The sequence below is a fragment of the Diplodia seriata genome (genome assembly GCF_021436955.1).
Source record: "Diplodia seriata strain FDS-637 chromosome Unknown scaffold_7, whole genome shotgun sequence".
In the NCBI taxonomy this organism is placed as follows: domain Eukaryota; kingdom Fungi; phylum Ascomycota; class Dothideomycetes; order Botryosphaeriales; family Botryosphaeriaceae; genus Diplodia; species Diplodia seriata.
The window spans coordinates 586,093-605,522 of record NW_027117314.1 but is presented as its reverse complement, the minus strand read 5'-3'; the positions used below and the strand labels follow the sequence as shown (position 1 = coordinate 605,522).

At 57.2% G+C, this 19,430-nt stretch overlaps 6 protein-coding genes and 1 non-coding gene across 7 annotated transcripts; 2 read left to right on the top strand and 5 right to left on the bottom strand.

Moving 5' to 3' along the window:
* Positions 1-56: 56 nt before the first annotated feature.
* GBP2 (g-strand binding protein) lies at positions 57-1,915 on the top strand (the record flags this gene model as incomplete). The annotated part of the gene is made up of 9 exons (XM_066778378.1): positions 57-270; positions 336-388; positions 480-487; positions 543-636; positions 702-890; positions 962-1,013; positions 1,090-1,526; positions 1,577-1,730; positions 1,782-1,915. The coding sequence occupies 9 exons, from the start codon at positions 57-59 to the stop codon at positions 1,913-1,915; spliced, it is 1,335 nt and encodes a 444-aa protein (XP_066630815.1).
* Positions 1,916-7,597: 5,682 nt separating this feature from the next.
* On the bottom strand, positions 7,598-7,697 carry SLS55_006949. The gene has a single exon. It is a non-coding gene; the product is annotated as a tRNA-Leu (tRNA).
* A 2,369-nt stretch (positions 7,698-10,066) lies between these two features.
* On the bottom strand, positions 10,067-11,491 carry SLS55_006948 (uncharacterized protein; the record flags this gene model as incomplete). The annotated part of the gene is made up of 1 exon (XM_066778377.1): positions 10,067-11,491. The coding sequence occupies one exon, from the start codon at positions 11,489-11,491 to the stop codon at positions 10,067-10,069; it is 1,425 nt and encodes a 474-aa protein (XP_066630814.1).
* A 1,333-nt stretch (positions 11,492-12,824) lies between these two features.
* On the bottom strand, positions 12,825-13,535 carry BLI3 (BLI-3 blue-light-inducible Bli-3 protein; the record flags this gene model as incomplete). The annotated part of the gene is made up of 2 exons (XM_066778376.1): positions 12,825-13,268; positions 13,341-13,535. The coding sequence occupies 2 exons, from the start codon at positions 13,533-13,535 to the stop codon at positions 12,825-12,827; spliced, it is 639 nt and encodes a 212-aa protein (XP_066630813.1).
* A 485-nt stretch (positions 13,536-14,020) lies between these two features.
* Positions 14,021-15,534, bottom strand: SLS55_006946 (uncharacterized protein; the record flags this gene model as incomplete). Its single annotated transcript, XM_066778375.1, has 2 exons — positions 14,021-14,167; positions 14,344-15,534. The coding sequence occupies 2 exons, from the start codon at positions 15,532-15,534 to the stop codon at positions 14,021-14,023; spliced, it is 1,338 nt and encodes a 445-aa protein (XP_066630812.1).
* Positions 15,535-15,616: 82 nt separating this feature from the next.
* Positions 15,617-16,375, bottom strand: SLS55_006945 (uncharacterized protein; the record flags this gene model as incomplete). Its single annotated transcript, XM_066778374.1, has 1 exon — positions 15,617-16,375. One exon carries the CDS (start codon positions 16,373-16,375, stop codon positions 15,617-15,619), a length of 759 nt encoding a protein of 252 aa, XP_066630811.1.
* Positions 16,376-16,705: 330 nt separating this feature from the next.
* SLS55_006944 (uncharacterized protein) lies at positions 16,706-18,344 on the top strand (the record flags this gene model as incomplete). The annotated part of the gene is made up of 3 exons (XM_066778373.1): positions 16,706-16,960; positions 17,014-17,463; positions 17,523-18,344. 3 exons carry the CDS (start codon positions 16,706-16,708, stop codon positions 18,342-18,344), a joined length of 1,527 nt encoding a protein of 508 aa, XP_066630810.1.
* Between the last annotated feature and the right edge of the window lie 1,086 nt (positions 18,345-19,430).

The window sequence follows — 19,430 nt, the reverse complement described above, 5'->3', positions numbered from 1 at the left end:
GTCGCTCGCGCAGCCGTGACGACTATCGCCGAAGCGATCGCCGCTCGCGCTCGCCTATGACTGGTGCTGCCTCCGCAGCTGGTGGATATTCAGGTTCATACGCTGCTTCGCGTGGTGCGCCGCCGGTTCGCAGCGCTGAGGAAAAGGCAGTAGCAAAGGAACAGATGATGGCATCTCTGCGCGAGTCTTCCCAACAGGACCGTCGTGTCTACGTCGGTAATCTGTCGTACGATGTCAAGTGGCATCACCTCAAGGACTTCATGAGACAGGGTAAGCGCGCCGTCGCCCCGCCCCAGCCTCGTGCATCGCATCGCTAACGCTCATCACCACCACAGCCGGAGAGGTCCTGTTCGCCGATGTGCTTTTACTTCCCAATGGAATGTCGAAGGTGGGCTGACTATGGCTGGTCTTTCTGGTTTTCTCTGGTTATTTTGGAACATTGGATTGACGGATGGGACGGTGTCCTCGGGTTGATGTAGGGATGCGGGTAAGCGACACAGCGACACCACCGCCGCCTGCCGGACATGCGCTAATCCACCCAGGATTGTGGAATACGCCACCAGGGAGCAGGCCCAGCAGGCTGTTCAGACCCTTTCGAACCAGAACCTCATGGGACGCCTCGTTTACGTGCGCGAGGTAAGCGTGTGCCAACATCCCACTTCTCCCATTTCCAATGCAAAAGAACGGTATAACGCTAATAGAGTACCCAAAACAAAAAGGACCGTGAGGCTGAGCCTCGGTTCACCGCGCCCCCTTCCATCGGCCGTGGAGGCTATGGAGCCATGGGCGGAGGCCGCGGCGGCTTTGACGCTTACGGAGGTGGTGCCGGAGGTGGTGGTGGTGGCGGCGGCGGCTATGGAGGCGGTGGACGCCAGCTCTACGTCTCCAACGTATGTTATCCCCACCTTTGCTTTCTGCTAACTGTACGCAAGGAATCGGTTTCGTTGACTCATGTCACTAGCTCCCGTACAACGTTGGCTGGCAGGATCTGAAGGACTTGTTCCGCCAGGCCGGTGAGTACACTGATCATACTGCCATTGGGCCCTCGTTCAAAGAGCTATCGCTCATCTGCAATGACAGCTCACACAGGTTCCGTTCTCCGCGCCGACGTCCATCAGACCCCCGACGGCCGTATGAAGGGCTCCGGTATTGTCGTTTTCGAGACGCCCGACGATGCTCGCAATGCAATCAGCCAATTCAACGGATACGACTGGCAGGGCCGCACTTTGGAGGTGAAGGAGGACCGTTTCGCTGGTCCGCCCGGCTACGGTCGTGGTGGTTTTGGTGGCGGATTTGGTGGCCGTGGTGGTTTCGGTCGTGGCGGATTCGGCGCCAGGGGCGGTTTCGGCTATGGCGGCCGCGGCGGATTTGGTGGCGGTGCGCCCTACGGTGGTGGCATGGGCCCTGGTGCCGGTGCCGGTGCTGGTGGTGACTTCGCCCAGGCCATTCCTGCTGGCCCTCCCAACCCGTTCACTGATTACGCTACCTCTGGAGGCGAACGCAGCAACATCATCTACGTCCGTAACGTAAGTTGGCAAATTCCATATGCTGGCGCTTCGTCACTAACCTGTTCCAGCTGCCCTGGTCGACCAGCAACGAAGATCTTGTGGAACTCTTCACCACCATCGGCAAGGTCGAGCGTGCAGAGATCCAGTACGAGCCTAACGGCCGTTCCCGTGGCACCGGCGTGGTTGAGTTCGACACCGCTGAGAACGCGGAGACTGCCATCTGTAAGATTCAAGACGCTTCCACCGTATAACACGACGCTGACTCTAGCATAGCCAAGTTCACCGGTTACCAGTACGGCGGTCGTCCTCTTGGCCTTTCTTTCGTCAAGTACACCAACCTGCAGGGCCCCACGGACGCCATGGAGACGGAGGCGACCCAGGGCCTCACTCAGGACCAGATCATGTGAGCGGTATCGACTTGCACTATCGCTTAGGGTCACGGGTTGCTTTTCAGTTTCATTGCGGGCGTGCATTCAGCCAGCACGGTCGGGCAAATCATCAGGACTTTTTCGATCAAGGTTTCTTTAGGAAGGCTCAGACGACTACTATGGCCGTGGAAATTGAGAGGCAGCATACCCATCTGCTTGGTGCGGGCTATTTTCGACCGAAAAAAAAGTTTCCATGTAGTATCATCCACTCAGACTGCGGATAACGTCTCCTTCCCATAGGCTAATCACAACAAAAAAGGCGTTCTACTTTGTGTTGCCGTTGACAGCTCGTGAATTGTGTCTAGTCTGTTACTTTTTGTTCTCTCCTTGTTCCCAATTCCCCTCCGTTGGGTCTTCATGCTTCCTCTATCTCTCATCCGCTTTGAGATATCTCCAAATGCTAAGCAGCCACACTGCTGCCTTGATGCGCCGCGAATTCCAACCCAACCCCTCCACCCTCCCTCTTCTCCCTCTCACGCATCAGCTGCATCACCCACTCGTAGACGGCCCACTGGACGGCGTTGACAACGAAGGCGCGCACGCTGCAGATGCCCAGCCCTCGGAAGAATGGCGCAAGCCCCTCGGTGCGGTACGCGTGCTTGGTGACTTCCCACGCCCCCATCCGTCTCCCCACCGTCCCGCTCCTCCCCGTCGCCGTCGACGACGACTCACGGGGCAAGAGAGGCGATTGCTGGCCTGGCGGCGGAATTGCGGGGCTTCGGTGCGGCGGCGGCGGCGGTGTCGTGACGGCGGCCGACCAGGCTTGTTGGGTTTGGACGCGGGTTTTGATGACGTCTGGTCGGACGACGAATCAGCTTTTTTTTCACTTCTTTTGCTTTGTCTGTATGTCTGTCTGTCTCCTTCGTTGGTGGTGGTGGGTTTGGACTAGACTACTCACCCAGCGGGAAGATGGAGGCCCACGTCACGACGCCGGCGATGCCGCCGCAGAGGAGGACCTTGAGGGCGGCTTGGCGCGGCGTGTCTTCGTCCGGGGAGGTGATGAGGCGCTTGCTGAGCTCGTAGGACCAGAAGCTGTTTCTCCAAACGGAGGGAAGGGGTTAGTCTTTCTTCTTCCCATCTATGCATACATACTTCGGCCCTCCCTCCCTCCGCTTCCGGAAGGTAATATGGATGGAAGGAGGGGTGGGGAAAAAAAATCAAAAAGCTTGCACGCACTAAAACGCATAACCAACCGCGTCCCTCACCCCCGTCACCACACCCCCGTGATAGAACCCCTTCAGCCCCTCCGCCCTCCACGTCTCCCGCGCAACCGCCCACGAGCTGACCCTGCCACTGCCACCGCCGTTCGCACCACCACCGCGTCTTTGCGGCATGGAATCGTACACCTGGGCGCGACACTTGACCAGCTCGGTGGGGGCGGAGACGACAAAGGTGGCGAAGCCGCTGACGGCGCCGGCCCAGAAGACGCGGGCGAGGCTGCCGTGCGGCTTGGACGGGTCGTCGCGCTCGCCGAGGAGGGAGAGGGTGCGGTTGTAGGAGACGAAGAGGATGGCGTTGAGGGCGCCGTAGCCGAGGATGGGGGCCGTGGCACCTGCGATTCAACCACAACACCAAAACCGGCGGGTAAGTGTCAGTCAGTCTGCCTTCTTGGGTGGTGGTGGTGGTGGTGGTTCATGGGGTTGTTCGTGGTTTGGTTGGGGCATTTTTGGGTTTCATTGTTCAAATGAAGGGGGCACCGGGTTTTGGTCCTTGCGATGATTCCTCAGGATGATTGCTTGGTGTTGTAGTTTGTGCTCTGCTCGTGCCTGAGGCCTCTCGAGTGCTACCTAAGCTTGTCGAGCCGCAGGGTGGTGCGTGCATGCTGAACGGCGTGGCTTGCGCTGTGTCACCCCCAAACCACGCTGTGCTTGCATGGCGAGGAATGCGATCGGGAGAATGTCATTGGCAGTGATTTTTATGCAAGTGCCCCGAGGTAGGTGAGGCGAAGAAAAAGCAGAGTTGGCGGTGTGAAGATGCGCACTTACCACGAACGTAGTTCCCAGCATTGCGCCAATTGACGGTGTCTGCGGCGGGAGCGGCATTGGAGCGGGTGGCTGCAGCTGCAGGGCCGGCTTGCAGTCGCGTCTTGACGAGGTCTAGTGGATTGCCAATGATGATGCCGGCGGCACCGCTGATGTAGCCGGCCCAGAAGTCGGCAGACATGAGCGCAGTCGCGATCTCGAACGTGGTGGTGGGACAGGCGTGCAGTAGGGCTGATGGCGATGGCTGGAGGCAAAGTCGTTGCCCCGCGCCGCCGCCCTGGGACCGAGGGATTCTGGGAAAGGCAACGGTCACGTGACTGAGGTGCCCTTTCCCCGACGGAACCGCAGCTGGCAGTTTATGACCTCGCCGGACCCCCGAATCTCAAGATGCAGCGACACAATCTCTAATTTTTGCAGCCAGCGTCGCCCGCAGGTCGATGCACGAACAGTGGGGGTGAAAAAAGCAGGTGTTGGGAGGGATGGTCCTCTTCTTTCCGACCTATGCTGTCGACCTCCCCTCGTGGCTGCCCAGAACGGCTTCTGCGCGTGGCCCGGGCATGATGCTGGCAAAAGGCCATGGAGCAGGCTTGTGCGGTAAGCTGTCATCCTCGCTCTTTCCCAGTCTGTCTAGCCATGTGCATGGGTCTCCTTTGGGCCCAGTTGTGCTAGGAAAGAGCAGAACGCGTCCGCCCATGACACGGCAGGCAACACCGCCCGACTCAAGGTCAGTGAAAGCATGTTCCTGGTCCTGGCTCATGATGTGTAGGGCGGCCATTCAAGAAGCTTGGGGGGACGTGAGGCGGTGAGTGTTGATGTCGTCCCACGCAGTCGCCTTGCGCGCCCACAACGCGAGTCCCCACTTGCTCTTGTGCTGCTCAGTGTGGATTGACGACGAGAAGAGAGTTGAGGGGATGGTTGTTTCGCAGTGACAAAGTCAATGTTGGCCGTGCGCAAATTTTCCATCAGCGTCTGTCTGTATCTGTCCATCTGTCAGTTCCGCATTTCGTTGCCCTCAGACCCCGGACGGCCCGCTATATACGATGGACCGGCGACCACGATAGGCCCAAGATGTTCAGACCAGATCAGCCTCGTGTGTGCCGGGCGCCGGGTGCCGGGGCGCCAGCAGGATGAACCGCACACGACTCGCCGCCCCCTGGATCCGCCAAGCGCTGTTCATCTCGCCCCGTTCCCTGCGCCGGGTGAACATCCAGAAAATCCGTCGTTTCCTTCCAAGTTTCTAGCCAAGCCTTCTGATTGGCACGCATGTCACTGCCGTTAGCTCTTTGCAGCCGCCTCCATCAGCCTTCTGATCATTGCGCGTCATTGGTCGGGATCGACTCCGGGGACTCTTCTGGCTGCCGATGGGGAGGCAGTGATAGCCGCCGTAAGGCTGATCGGAGTCTTCTCCATGCCTTGGATGAACCTGAGGCTCTCTTCCTTCCGGCAGTCCCCAGACCGATGCACATCAACGTCACAGATTATGTAGCACCAGCTCGTATCCAAGGTACCAAGCATTATTCTCAACACTTCAGCAAATTTTGCGCCAGTCGCCGGATATTTGGCCCGTGGTGGCACCCCGGGCCGCCCCTAGTGCGCCTACAGGCATTGCTTTCCACCTATGCGCTCATTTGCGAGAGTCCATGCGTCACCATCGTCTCTCAGTATAAGTGCGCCGCGGAATGCTCTTTCTACTAAAGGAAAACATAGCGGCCTCCGCCTGGGCTTCTTTCCCAAGGAACGCTGCTAGCCAGGCAACAAACGGATAAGTCCAAGAAAGTACGCATGTCCCGTCGATGCAGATCCCTCAGCTTCTCACAACCATCAGGCCAAGCTTGAACCCCGCGTCCCTCTCTTTCCCAACAGGAAACGTCCCAGTGTCCGCAGCTAGATCGAGATTCCTTCTTCCTTTCAAGTAGGCAGAATCTGCAGGAATTCAATATCAACGCACATCGTCCTCACTGCTCCTTGGTGTCCTATATTGATGTGCTGGTTCACGCATTACGTCTACGCGTGCTGTGGAAAGGCACATCCAAATGGCTTTGCATCGACGCCGTGCGGCGATGCCAACTCATCGGGAGCTGATGGCCGTAACTGTGCAAGCCGCAAGGACCACGTTAGCGCTGTTTCTGGCAGCGAATGCCGCGGATGCGAGACCCTTTCCCTGCTCCGCCAGATGGAACGGGAGGCTGCCGATCGCTGTCAATGAGCCCGAGGATCTGGACTGGCGATTTTCTTGTTTCATATCATAACCCTTCCTCCGCAGCAGAGAGATATCGGGTTTCCTCAACGCTTTGAAGTGCGGGCGGCGGACCCGGGTCAACATGGAAATGGTCTTGGAGTTCAGCAGCCGACCGCCTCATTCTTCTTACTTGTTTCCACACAGCCACCGGACTGGAACTTGAGCCATACCGCTTTCCGTTTTCCGTCTTGGGCTTCTGTATCTACTAATTAAATCGGTGTGGTGGAGTCCACAAGGCTGGGGGCCGTGACGTAGGAGTGCGTGGCTAGCCCTACTGGGCATAGTCTTCCTGCATGATGGTTGATCTTTCCGCGGAAGAGCAGGACCCTACATAACCGCATGTCAAGCTTGCAGGGACAACACACCGGCGTTTTCGTCGTGAGCGCGGCGGGGCCAGGGCTCCAGGCCGGGAGTTTGCAATGTGATCGAGCCAACCACGCCGGAGGAGCGACACTTCTCAGCACGACTTCTCCGGGACCGCCGAGCCAGCCGTTGCAGCTGACCGTTGTCACATCGGCGAACCCTGATTATTGATGAGACCCTGCTGCCATTCCCCCCACCCCTCCCTCATGACGTGCCCCTCCTGAAACCATCTCACCTCCAAGACCCTGCAGAGCTAAGCGGCGGGAAAGGCTCCCCAAATCGACTTCACTCACGCGGAGGGTCCGTCATGGCGTCACTTCGTCAGTACAATGCGGACCAATGATGCTTCGCGGCCCCGCATTGATTGAATCCCTGGCTACCATTCGCGACAACGCTCGCCTGTTCCCGGTCATCGATCCCTTCCCCCTGTTTTTCCCTGCATGACTCTTGTTCACGCGTCATCATTTCCGCTCGCTTACTCCGATCGCGGTGGGTATCAGATGCTAAATTGAAGCGCTGGCCGGGAAAATAACTTGGATGCATCACTCTGCTTATTGAAGTGTTTGCACGATCGATCCGATTGACGTTGCAGATTACCTTTTGTCCACTTGACATAACCTGTTTCTCTTCCGAGAATGGTCCCCGGGCAAAGTTGGGCAGCGTTGCCTTGCCCGCAAGGCTCCGGCCCACCCATCTCGAACCCCTGGCCATCGAAGATAGAACCTTAGCGTACAGCGGTTCATTCACGTTCGTTTTATCTTCTCCCTCTCTTCCCCGGCAAAAGCGCCACAGTATTTCCCCGTTGAAGACAAATCCACCCTACACCAATCCTGGAGCCAATCCACGGAAAAAGGGGGGAGAGAGAAACAGAAGCAAAAGAGGGAAGAAGACCCAAAAAGCACCACCGCTCGCCAATCAGCCAACCAACCAACCATCCGTCCGCCTCTCGCTACTCGGCCCACCTCCGGATATCTCTCTGCCCCGTCCGTGCACAAACAACCCCATACATTCTTGGAGCGAAAAAAAAAAGAAAAGAAAAGTCAAGCCAAACGCGACCAAGACAGAGCAAAAAGATGATGATGAGGACGAGACTCGAACTCGCGCGGGTTGCCCCACCAGGAATCGTTGCTAAGAGTACACCTTAACCTGGCGCCATAACCAACTCGGCCACCTCACCTGATTATGTAAGACAGATGTGCTTGCAATGCTCATGATCAGTAGTGGTGAAAACGTTTGCTAGACGTTCGAGAGCTGCAAAAGCTTGGTTGGTGGTGATGGTGTTTGGTGGTATAAAACTTAGTGGCCGGTAAGGGCCCGTCGAGTCCCATGGACCGGCTTGGTTGGAATAAGCATTGTTGTCGGTGGAGAGAGAATGTTGTCAGAGGACGGGATGAAGGGAGAGATGTGCTGCGCATCATAATGTCTATCATTTATGCACCTGTGATGATCCCACAATATTGTGCGTCCAACACCTATATACATCCATGGTCACGAGCATCACTACCACCAGAACCAATCACTTGAAGCACCGTCATAATCATCACGACAAATGGTATGCAAGAAAATAACACCCGTGCTTGGATTTTGTTGTTCTCCCTTTCATCTCCGACAAGCCGCAGAGAAGCCACGGGCCGTGCCGGATATATACCAAGGAAAGAGAGCTGGTGGGAAGCAGGAGGCTTTCTATGCAAAAATAGGAGTCGACGAAAACACAAAAAGCAGGCAGGGGGGGAATCCGATCAGATCGCAAATCAAAAATAAAAGAAGAATTCTGCAGCAGATGCGCAAGAATCGCTAACCTCCCACTTCGCTTTTGAAATCCGTCAAGTTTCGCTCGCTCGCTTGCTTGTGAGAGGGGCAAGACATGGTGGTGGTGATGGAAAACCACCACCGGGAATGAAGCTGCAGGGGAATAAAAATTATCTTGGCCGGCCCCCCAAAACTTATTACCACCACCAACGCTCCCCCCGAGTTCTCCCTTGGAAAGAAGAAAAAGAAAAAAAATTCCTCGATGTTCAGCTCGCCTGAAACCCAGTGCAGGGACTCGGGAAGAGATGAAAACCAGAGATAGACAAAATCTTGTCTTGTGTCGAGATTGATTGATGACAACCGCTGAGATTGTCTGAGTCTCGAGTCTTTGTCGAGACATTCGTGATGAAGTAGGTGCATGAAAAGAAAAGAGTGGGTCGATCGCATAGAGTCTGAGTTGGATATTGCAGACCTCGAGGATCAGAAAGAAAGAAATTAGCAAATAGAAAGCAAGAAAACTCCAAACGAGTGCTCAGGTGACCCTGCGAATGCCCGCTGCCGCATTCGTGCCGCAAACACATTATACACTTATTTATCTTGTGCTGTGAGGAGAAGATCGTTGGGAGATTGTCCGTCGTGTGGCTTCTCTTCTCCTCTTCCATCAACTGGTGGTTGGTGTTGGCATTCCCAGTGATGAGGTTTGTGTGCCGGGGTATAGACACAAAGGGGAATAGAAGAGCAAAAGGGTCCGATCGTCGAAGGCGAGAAACGCATGACCTCGAACTACAGCCAGCCATCGACCCAAGTCATCGCGTGTTTCAGGTCAAGCTTGGGTCGATATGAGGCTATTGCTGCCGAAGACATTAAAACCGCCATGCGTAAGCCGCGTCGTTCGTTCGTCGTCGGACCAGATATCGAATATAAGGCATAAAGGAAATAGCAATCGTAAGAGGAGGCTGAAGTGGGCGGCGATGCTGTACAGGCAGCACCAAGCGAGGAGGCAGCTGATTCCGCAGCCCAGCATTGCGCGCAAACGTCAAAAGCAGTAATGAACTCAGACTCCGTGACCATCGTAAGAAAGCGTACAACCCCCACCACCCATCTAAAATGCCTAGCATCGGGTGAGTTCAAATCACGGTATCGCTAGAGTGTTGTTCTTCGCCAATCACATGGCTTGTCCGGGGACCGGCTTGCGATGAGGCACGTCTCCGTTGGCAGGAGCATCGGCAGCGGGAGCAACAGCTTCCGCAGCCGGGGCGAGAGGGCTCGGAACAGGGGCGTTTCCGCGGCCGGCCGCACCGGTGGAGCTAGAGCGAGGACGCTGGGCATCCTGGGCGAACTGAGGACGAGGAGCAGAGAAAGAAGCGTTGCTCTGAGACCTCTGACGATCGCCGGTGGGGTTCATGGGCGACATGGCACGAGGACCTGGGGAGTTGCGACCACCAGCGGGCGACATCGGACGGGGCTGGCCGGCGAAGGACGCATTGCTTCCAGCGCGCGGGCGAGGAGGGCCCTGCGGCAGAGGGCCCTGCGGCGGGGGACCTTGAGGCGGAAGACTCTGGGGACCAGGAGAGTTGCGACCGGTGGCAGGAGAAAGAGGACGAGGCTGGCCAAGAGCGGGAGGGGCGATGGAACTAGCGTTAGAGCCGGCACGAGAGCGAGGACCTTGAGGGCCGGGACGAGGCTTGAGGGACTGCTTAGACAAGCAAGAACGCGGCACGACACCTTGCGAGGAGCCGTCCATCTTCTGGCAGAGAGCCTGTGAAAGTTCAAAATCAATATGTGTAGCAACTCGTCCTAGTCGGGGAAACTCACCCATCCATCATCGTACTCGTGCATGATCCTGACCAATTGACCGTTCTTGACACCGAGTTCGTCGGCCATGGACGGCGTGAAGTCCATATGGCAACGGTGCACAGCGTAGGCTTTACCATTGGCACCAGGAGCAGCCGGGAGAGCGCCGGTAGGAGCGGGACCAGGTGACAGCGGAACATCCTTGTCAGCGAAAGGGTTAGGGCTCTGGGCGCCACCGACCGCAGTCGAACCAGTCATGTTAGAAGCAGTGCTGATATGTTTCGGAATGACTGAACGAAGAGCCGGGGGCGGGGCAGAGGTGGGAGCAGAGGTGGGAGCAGACGTGGGAGCCGAAGTAGGAGCAGACGTGGGCGCGACCTTGACCGGGAAGGGGAACTCGAGAGCCGGGGTGAGAGGAGTCGTAGGGGTGCCAAGTTCAGGGCCGAGTTCAACAGCGTCGCGAGCAGTGGCAGTATCGACCTCGGCATGGTTTCCGAAAGGATTGGTGGGATCGTTGGCAGCGTTGGCAGCACCACGCTTTTCCCAAGGGCTGACACCAACAGGCGTGTCCAGGATATCACCCTCACCCTTGGAGATCGGCTTGAACTGACTCATCGGGCGCAGGCTCAGACGGGGAGCGTTGCCGGGGGTCTTTACGGCCTTGACACTGGGCGCACGGGACGCAGAAGTACCAGGCCTTTCAGAGCTGACGCTGTTCCTGCTCTCGTTCTTCAAAGCCGCCACGGGGAATGAGATAGGAGGATCATTGAAGGGATTGCTGGCCTGCGGAGAAACACTCTTCTCATCATACTTCTCGTTCATAGCAGCCTGCTCAACCTTCTTCTTGTCCTGCTGCCTCTTTCTCCAGAAGAATACCAGGAAGGCGACAAGTGCGATGAAGCAAATGACTGCAAAAGCCATGCCAGCCTTGGCACCGCTAGACACGCCGCTGTCAGAGGATGAACTCGACGAAGAGGTGCTGGAGGCGCTAGCAGCGGCAGCGGCAACAGAGGAGATGGAAGCAGTGGCCTGCGAGATCTTAATTGAGGCCGAGCTAGACACGCCGGCAGTAGAGGTGAGCTGCGACGAGCCAGAGCTGGACGAATCCGAGCTGGACGAATCCTCAGTGGTCTTGGAGGCCGACGCCTTGATGGTCTGGGTAGCAAGCGTAGTGCCAGTGCTCTTGGCGGTTGGCTTAGTGCTGGTTGCATCGTCGTCACTGCTGGTCTTGGTGGCTTCGGCGCTGTTCGCTGCAACGTTAACGGACTCCTCAGTCGCGGACGCTTGGCTGGCCGAGTCGGTGTCGGTGACCCAAATGGCGGGGCCGTCGAAAGTCTTGGGCGCCGTGTAGTAGACGACGGAGATGACCGTCTTGAGGTCGGGGTTGGCCTCGGGCTCGGGCATGGCGGCGCGCTCGTCCAATTCCATGTTGGAGTGGTCCAGCTGGGGGTGAGGATGGCGCGCGTGGAAGTGGTGGGCGGGCATCCTTGCGGTGGTCTAGCGTTTTAGATATTCTATCTGCGACGAGCACGCGGGCCGGCTCGAAGGTCGTTTTGCGGAGACGGAAAGCGACAGGGATTGCGTGCGGCGGGGTATTTCTGCAGAGATGCAGTGGGCTGGGTCGGAATGAAGGGATGCGAGGTCGTCCAGACTGTTGTGGCAGCGGAATGCTGGGGCGACGCAGCGCTTGGGCGCAGGTGAGGCGCAGGAGCGTGGGGAGGGAATGTGAGGGCCTGCCGACGATAAAAGAAGGACGTCGACTGCCGGGTCGCACGCGGAGGCGAAGAGAGCGGAAGCACCGTACGGTCGCGAGGCTTGGCGACGGTGGTGAAGAAGAAGGAAAGAGGGCGCACCGCGTGAGATGGGCGGCGCGGTGGTAATGGGGGTCGGGGCGCGGAGGCGGTCGTGCTATGGCCAAGCGGCGCCGGGGTTGGAAATGAGGTCGCCAGGGACAGCGCCCGTCTGATTGGCGCGCACCCACCAGCCCCGGTCGCGAGCCTGCCCGCCGCTCGGGGATGGCAGTCGCGGGTCTGCACATCGCTGCTCTCTGCGATAGGCACACTGCTGCCGCGCCACGAGGTGCCGTGCTATAAATGGCCGCCCGCAGCCGCCGCCCGCACCGCTTCTGCCCTGCGCAATTGGCTGTTTAGCCGTCATTGCAGCCGTGCCTCCTGCTCGCGCGGCCAGTGGCGGCCGATGATGCGCGCTCCAGCCCGATGCAATCAAAAAAGATCGGCGTGGGCGCTGTGCTCGAGCCGCGGATGCCGGCCAGCGGAGCTGTGGCCGCGAGCAGGAGCGCGCTCGCAGCGCTCTCGACCACCGCTCAGCCTTGCCCGCACTTGCAGTCAACCCGAAACAACTTTGTTCGATAGCATGAGGTGAGTGGCTATAGCTCCCCTGCGCAAGCTTGCCCGCCCGGGGGGAATGGCCGCCACAACAACAGGACGAAGGATCTGTGGATGCCCCGAACGAGCACGTGAGCCTGGGCTGGGAGCGCGTGCGCTCTGCGCCTCGGCCAGTTCATAAAACTTCGAAACGACCCCGGCCAACCATCCGTTACGCGTTGGCACCGAGCAAACGTAGTCATCGTCTCCGACACAAAGCAGAAGGATGTTCATTGCTCATGACCATGCCAAGGTAGTATTACAAGTCCATAGTCCCTCCACGCCTGTCAATATTACCCCTTGTCGCCATGTCCACTCCGTCCTACGGGCCTTTCCGCCTCTCGCCGTTACTGCGGACTCGTGCGCCCTGGTCCATGTCAGCCACAATGCTCCTTCATCACGCCAGGAGCCAACTTACACTGCTGCACCTCCGACTCGTCAAGCTTTCTGATCTTGTTGATCGCCGGCGACTCGCCTGTGGCGACTCCCTTCGCGAATTCCACGAACTGGCCGACCGACGTCTTGCTGGAGATGGCGTACTGGGCTGTCACCGTCTTGACCCGGATGATGCCGATGCGCGGGTCTTCGGGGCCACCGTCGTGGGTGCCGTCTCCAAGGTCGCCGAGCCACGCCTTCAGACCAACCGAGTAGTACTTCTTGACTTCAGCGCGGTCTGTCTCGATGTTCGCCTTGCCGCTGATGGACGCCCACTCGCCTGCTGACGACAGGAACGAGATGTTGATGTGTGAGTCGTCCTTCAGGTCGTCCGTCTTGCCCGACTCTGTGTTCGTGTGGAACAGCAGGTCGAGACCGTTCGCCTCCTATGATCCCTGTCAGCACGCGCATCATTTCGAGGCAAGGGGAGAGCAGGCTGGAATGGGGCCATCACATACTTTGCCGGCCAAGGCCATGCACCTGCTTGCCAGCAGTCCGCTGTGCGTGACAGTAGTCATCATGCAGAACTTCTGCTTGTCGGCGAAGTTGATCAGATCCGTGACCTTGGTCTTGAGATCAGGCTCCTGCAGGTTCTTGGCGACATAGGGGTCGGCGGTCTTGCTGCCGGTGTCCGCATTACTGAAGGTCGACATTTTGGCTGAGGTGGTGCTCTGGATGGATGCTGAGAGGTGAGGTGCTTGTGCAATTGGGGTGCGGGGAAGTGTAGTGCTGCTGTGACGTGATGTGAGCGCTGCTGCTTTACAAATTGCCAGTTTCGGAAACAGCTTCGACCGCGCCTGCCGCAGGACAATGGCGTCGAAGCGGATCATCATTGGAGCAGACATTTTCGTAAAGGAGCAGGGTCACTTACAGTGAGAGCGAGGAATTGGTTCGATGGAGGGGTAGCCTTCACAGCGCTGCGGCGCCGGCCTTTGAATAGTCGTGGCGCGAATATACTGACGTCACCTACATGTGCATACCAGACTCGCCGTCAGCGGGTGCCCACAACAGCCGGCGGCCCCTTTCTTCTTTGGTCGATTGCGGCGCTGCAAGCCCCTCACTTGCGACATCGATTCAATCGGATTGCGGGACTTGCGTAAGATCAGCTAGGGCCCCGGCACGGCTGCTCTTCGATCGCCTACCCCGGCTTGGCATGTGGTTTTAGCGGGGCCAGAAGCTGCTCATCGTGTTTACCTGCAGCCGCATCATCGCTCTGCTGCTCTGGCGTGACGTTGTCCATTGTTCCATTTGCGGCTTGATGACGGACGAACTTGCTTCTTTTGATCTGTCAAGCGCTATGTGGGGTATCTTCCGACTCTCTGTAACCTTCTCTTGATCGCATCCCAACAGCTATGCCCCTGCCGCACCCACTGGCCTTGCGCCGCTCAAATTGATGACCCTCCCCGCACTGAATGCCCCACCCGCCCGCGCCGTCGGTGCATCTGCCTTCCAACCAGGCACCTCGTTGCTGAACTTCGCCTTGATCACCTGCCATGGCTTGGGGAATCCCGCAGCCAATGCACCCTTTCGCTTTGCGCCTGTGATGGCAAAGCGCAACTGCCTGTGCGAGATGAAGCCTCCCAAAAAACCTTGATCGATCAGCGCCGCTACGATACTCTCGATCTCGTCCATATCCGGCGCCACAAACTCAGGCCCGACCTCATCCGCGCCCTCGAAGTCTGGATCCATATAGAGTTGGTTCTTCGACGGTTCCATCGTGAAGAACGCCCAATTGGGATGCCTCTGGGCCGGCCCACGGTACATTGCCGCTTCTGGGGACAAGGCCTTTTTCTCCAAGAACTGCGCCAACACGACAAGATCCTGCAGAGCAAGCGTGGGTGCTTTTCTTGACGTTGGGTCTCCCTGATCACCGCTGATAAGGAACGTCCGGCGTACCAAAGAGCGCCAAACCAAGACTTCGCAGCGGTTGCGCAACTGGAACAATATGCGGTGGAAGAGGAACCATTCGATGTGCTCGCCCTTCTCAACGTCCAACAGCGTCCGGAATCTGGCAAGGTCTCCCTTTACGATTGCTCGGCATATAGGCCCAAACCTTTCCCGGAGGCCGACAGCTTCCGGCTGCTGGAATAGGTGTTGCGAGGGAAAGCGTCCAAGTATTATGTTGGATGCGACCAGGTAGATGAGGATTAAGCGTCGCTGGTTGAGGCGCTCCTGATTGCACTGGTCGTATGCGGACTGAAGAGCCAGCTGAGCGCGGTAAAAGTGGTTGTTAGAAAAGTGGAAGCGCCCCAGGTAATACAGATACGTTACTCGCTCTGGCCAGGGGAAGATTGCCAAAGGAGGGGAAGCGTTGTCGATGTTGGTGAAGATGGTGTCTGCGCTCCGAGATTTACTGCCCTGGAACAGAATCTTAAGGCAGAGATTGGCAAGCTTGTAGATGCCTACCCTCTTCCCATCGGGCCTGCCATCGCGAACACCAGACAAGTTACCTGTTCGGTCATTCAAGCAGGTAACGAACGCATTCCTTATAATCTCCACGGCCTTCTCACCCAGCGTCTGCTTCTCACCTCCGTCGTCACCCCCTTGCGGTTGAACATCAACTATGAGGTCCGGGCGCTTGTCGAGAATGATTGCAAGCGAAGCAAGCATTCGAGCGCAGGCTATGACGGTCGGTAGGATGACAATTCCCATGGACGGGTGAGCTAACGCGCTGTTACATTTTCTGTGAGGTCTTGGTTAGCAACTCGCCAGGCCTGCGGAAGGCGCTGCGGGCTTACGCAGCTAGTTCTGCCAGCAGGTTGTATGCTTCCAATTGTTTCGTTGACAGGTTTTCCACGTCGAGATCTCTCAGGAAGGCAAAGTATTGGGCGATGAAGCGGACAAAGGCTGACCACGAAGAGCCGTCGTCGAGCTCCTGCAAGCCGGGCAGAGCGCGGTTGCACTTTTCCTCCAGCGCATCATCCGTGCCCTTCGGAAAAGCCCCCCTAATTTCGAGAATCATCTGCGTGTATAATGGTGGGTATGAGCCGCCGGTTGGCTCGAACACCAGGTAGTCTTGCAGCTTCGCGCCATTCTTAGCCTGCAGAATCGCGGCGATCTCGGCGAGGAATTGGTCGACGGTAGGGGTGATGGCCATGCTGATGCAGGTTGGGTCGAGTTCTTGGCCAGTCTCAAGGAACAGGACGCTCTTGAAGAAGTCGTCGCGCAGGCGGGCAGGCAGGGTCCAGTCGTAGGGATGGTCGGGCGCGGTGGCCTCCCAGACGCTGGTGAAGACGGAACGGAGCACGTCGCGGCCAAGGGTAAGGTGCGGATTCTGCGCAAAGAGGGAAAGAAATCCCTCGACGGGGTCCCCGTCAGCGTCGTGCAGAAAAGCTTCGAACTGGGGGTTGGTGGTGGTGCCGGGGTGTCGAAGCGGAGGCTCACGATTTGCGGCGAATCTGACGCGCGCCCGCTCTGGCGTCGCCGGCCCGTCGATCATCGGCCACCCGCCAGTGGCCCCGGCCGCGCCCCGCCCACAGTCCGTCTTGATCATTTTGGAGCAATGCCGACTCCATGCTGGCTGCGCTCAAGGGCAGACAAGGACAGGAAAGCCGTCTTTGTCGCCCAATTGCGCGCGTGTCCCATTGTTTGCTGCTTCTTGCTCTGCTCAGCGTGTGGACAGGCTGCCGCACCTCACCCTTTCACATGCAAAGACCGACGCTCAGACGCCTGAACCCTACGTCATCGCGACGCAGGCGCTTGCGTCTTTCAGCAATTTCCAAACCGGGTCGGCAGCTTAAGCCCCAAGCTCAAAGCCTCCGCTCCTCCTCAAAAGCTTGGCTCGGTCCCGCTACCACTGCAATTCCCTCAATTGCTTTGCACAATGGATCTCCAAAGCCTTCTCTCGTATTTCATACACAATCCCATCATCTTTGTTTACCAGCTCATGCAATGGGTGCTTGACAAGATCCTCTCGCCGACGCCCCCGCCGCCCAACGCAGACCTTAGCAGGCCTAAGATTGCCATCATTGGCGCTGGTCTGACTGGTGTCTCTGCGGCATCCCACTGCGTTGGCCATGGTTTCGATTGCACCATCTTTGAAGCCGGAGACCGCAAGGCCCTCGGTGGAATATGGAGTGTACGCTCGCCCATGCTTGCCCCAATCTTGACTTTCGACTGATCGGCCCTCAGAAAGTGAACAACACCTCGGGCCTGCAAATCCACAGCATCATGTACCGCTTCCATCCCTCCGTCAAGTGGCGCGGCGGATACCCCGACCGTCAACAGATTGTCAGCCAGATCACCGAGCTTTGGGAGACCTACGGCCTGGAGAAGCGGACCAAATTCAACGCCCATGTCGACAAGGTTTACAAAGACAACAATGGCCGCTGGGTCATCAACGACACGTCCAACGGCCGCTTTGACGGCGTCATTGCCGCCGTCGGAACTTGCGGAGATCCCAAGGTGCCCCACATCCCCGGCCAGGAGAAGTTCAAGGGAGAGATCTACCACTCTTCCGACCTGGATGGCAAGCAAGCCAAAGGCAAGAAAGTCCTGGTCATCGGCGGAGGTGCAAGCGCTGTTGAGGCCTTGGAATTTGTCGCTAGCGAAGAGGCCGAAAAGACGCATGTGCTTGCTAGGGTGAGTGCACGCCAGAGATCAAAGCTTGCCATGAACAGCAGTGCTGACTTGTAGTACAGTCCGAAAAATGGATTATTCCCCGCAACCCTATCATCGACATCCTCCTGGCCTTCAACATCTTCGGTCAGGAAACCATGTTCTCCTGGATACCCGAAAGTCTGCTCCGTCTCCTGTTCTACCGCGACCTCAAAGACTTGTCCCCTCCTAAGGGCAGCAAAGGTGTCTTCGAGGAGACTCCCATGGTGAACGACGAAGTTCTCGACCTCGTCCGTTCCGGCAAGGCCGACTGGCTTCGCGGCGACATCATCGGCTTCGAAGAGAACGGCATCCGCTTCAACCACCGGTCGCAAGGCACGCCTAAGGGCGGGCCGGGCCGCGAGAAGCTGATCGAAGCCGACATGTGCATTCTAGCGACAGGCTTCCAGCGGCCGTCGCTCTCCTTCCTCCCCGAGGAGTGCTTCGATGAGCCGTATGACCCGCCGAACTGGTACCTGCAGGTCTTCCCGCCCTCCCACGTCGACATCTGCGCCAACAACTGCACCTACGTCAACGCCATCGGCTCCGTTGGCAACTACCATATCGGCATCTATACGCGCTTCCTGCTCATGTACCTCGTCGACCCCCTCACCCGCCCTCAGGAGCGTTGGATGAAGCGCTGGATCGATATGACCCGCTGGATCAAGTCTCGTGCCCCCACCGGCGCCTTCGACTTCTTCACCTACTCCGAGCTCGTCTACTGGTTCGTCTTCACCATCGTCGTCAACCCCTTCCGCTGGAAGTGGGCTGCCTTTGTGCTCTTCGGCATCGGCAAGGCCGTCCCGCTGCACGTCGTGCGCCAGGAGGACAAAGTCAGGAACGGCTTGGGCATGAAGGCGAGGTGAACTCAGCCATGTGTTTAGTCCCGTTGGCCTTGAGAAAGATGGGGGATGGAAGAGATGTTTTGACAGCGCAACAAAGTAGTTGGAAGTGAGAAAACACGAGTGTCTCTTTATGATGATCCTCGCTCTAGCAGCGAGCCTATCCGCATACACATATTGAATACATATAAAACAATGGGACGTGCTTTCACAACAGAAGTCTACTCTCCTCATGCATTTGGTCAATTGCAACGCAAAGCGTCATCATCATTCATAAGCATGTGAAGCATGAACATTTCGAATCAGATGAACGGTGGAATTCACAAGTTAGGTACCCAAATCCCAGGACCACAAACAAAAAGTAAGCCCCCAACCACGCTTGCTCGCAAAGCCCAAAACAAGAAACGCATTACACGAAGTGAGTCGCCGCCCCATGCCTCCCATGAAAGATACCCAATAGCAAGAGCAAAAACCAAAAAAAGAGAGAGACAAAGTGTACAAAAAGACCCCAAGATCTGACTTCGCGCCACCGAGCCCAAATTTCCTCCACCCAAAACCATCCATCCATACCCATCGCAGCATTTCCCAAACAAGATAGTGTAGGTGTGAGCGCGCCTGAAAGCGTGCCGTGAAGAGCTGGAAATATCAAACAAACCTCCCAACCGACTCCTTCCCCTTCGTACAAAAAACAAACACATTCATCGCGAACCCCGATTCTCACTCGTTCAGATTTCCCCCCTATACATCCAATCTCTTCAAAAAAGAAATATCCAATCGTATATACAGCGAATGTTAAGATGATGAAAGAAGATAGAGGTCGGAAAGGAGATACAAAGTGGCTGTGAGAGTGTGTGCATCCATCTATCGGTTGTGTATGGCCAGGATGAGCGGATTACTTGGCCCTGATAAGGTGTGGTATGTAAGGAGGAGGAAGGAGAAGGGGAGCAGAGAGCGAGAGTAAGAAAATATATGCAATCCGTATGCACAAGAATGCTCTCTCCGTTGGATAAATGCAAGTTCCCCAAGAGGTATATGGTCGTCAAATCATAACGGTATATGTGGACTGACACGAAATGTGTCCTCCATTCCCCAAAACTCCACAGACTTTTG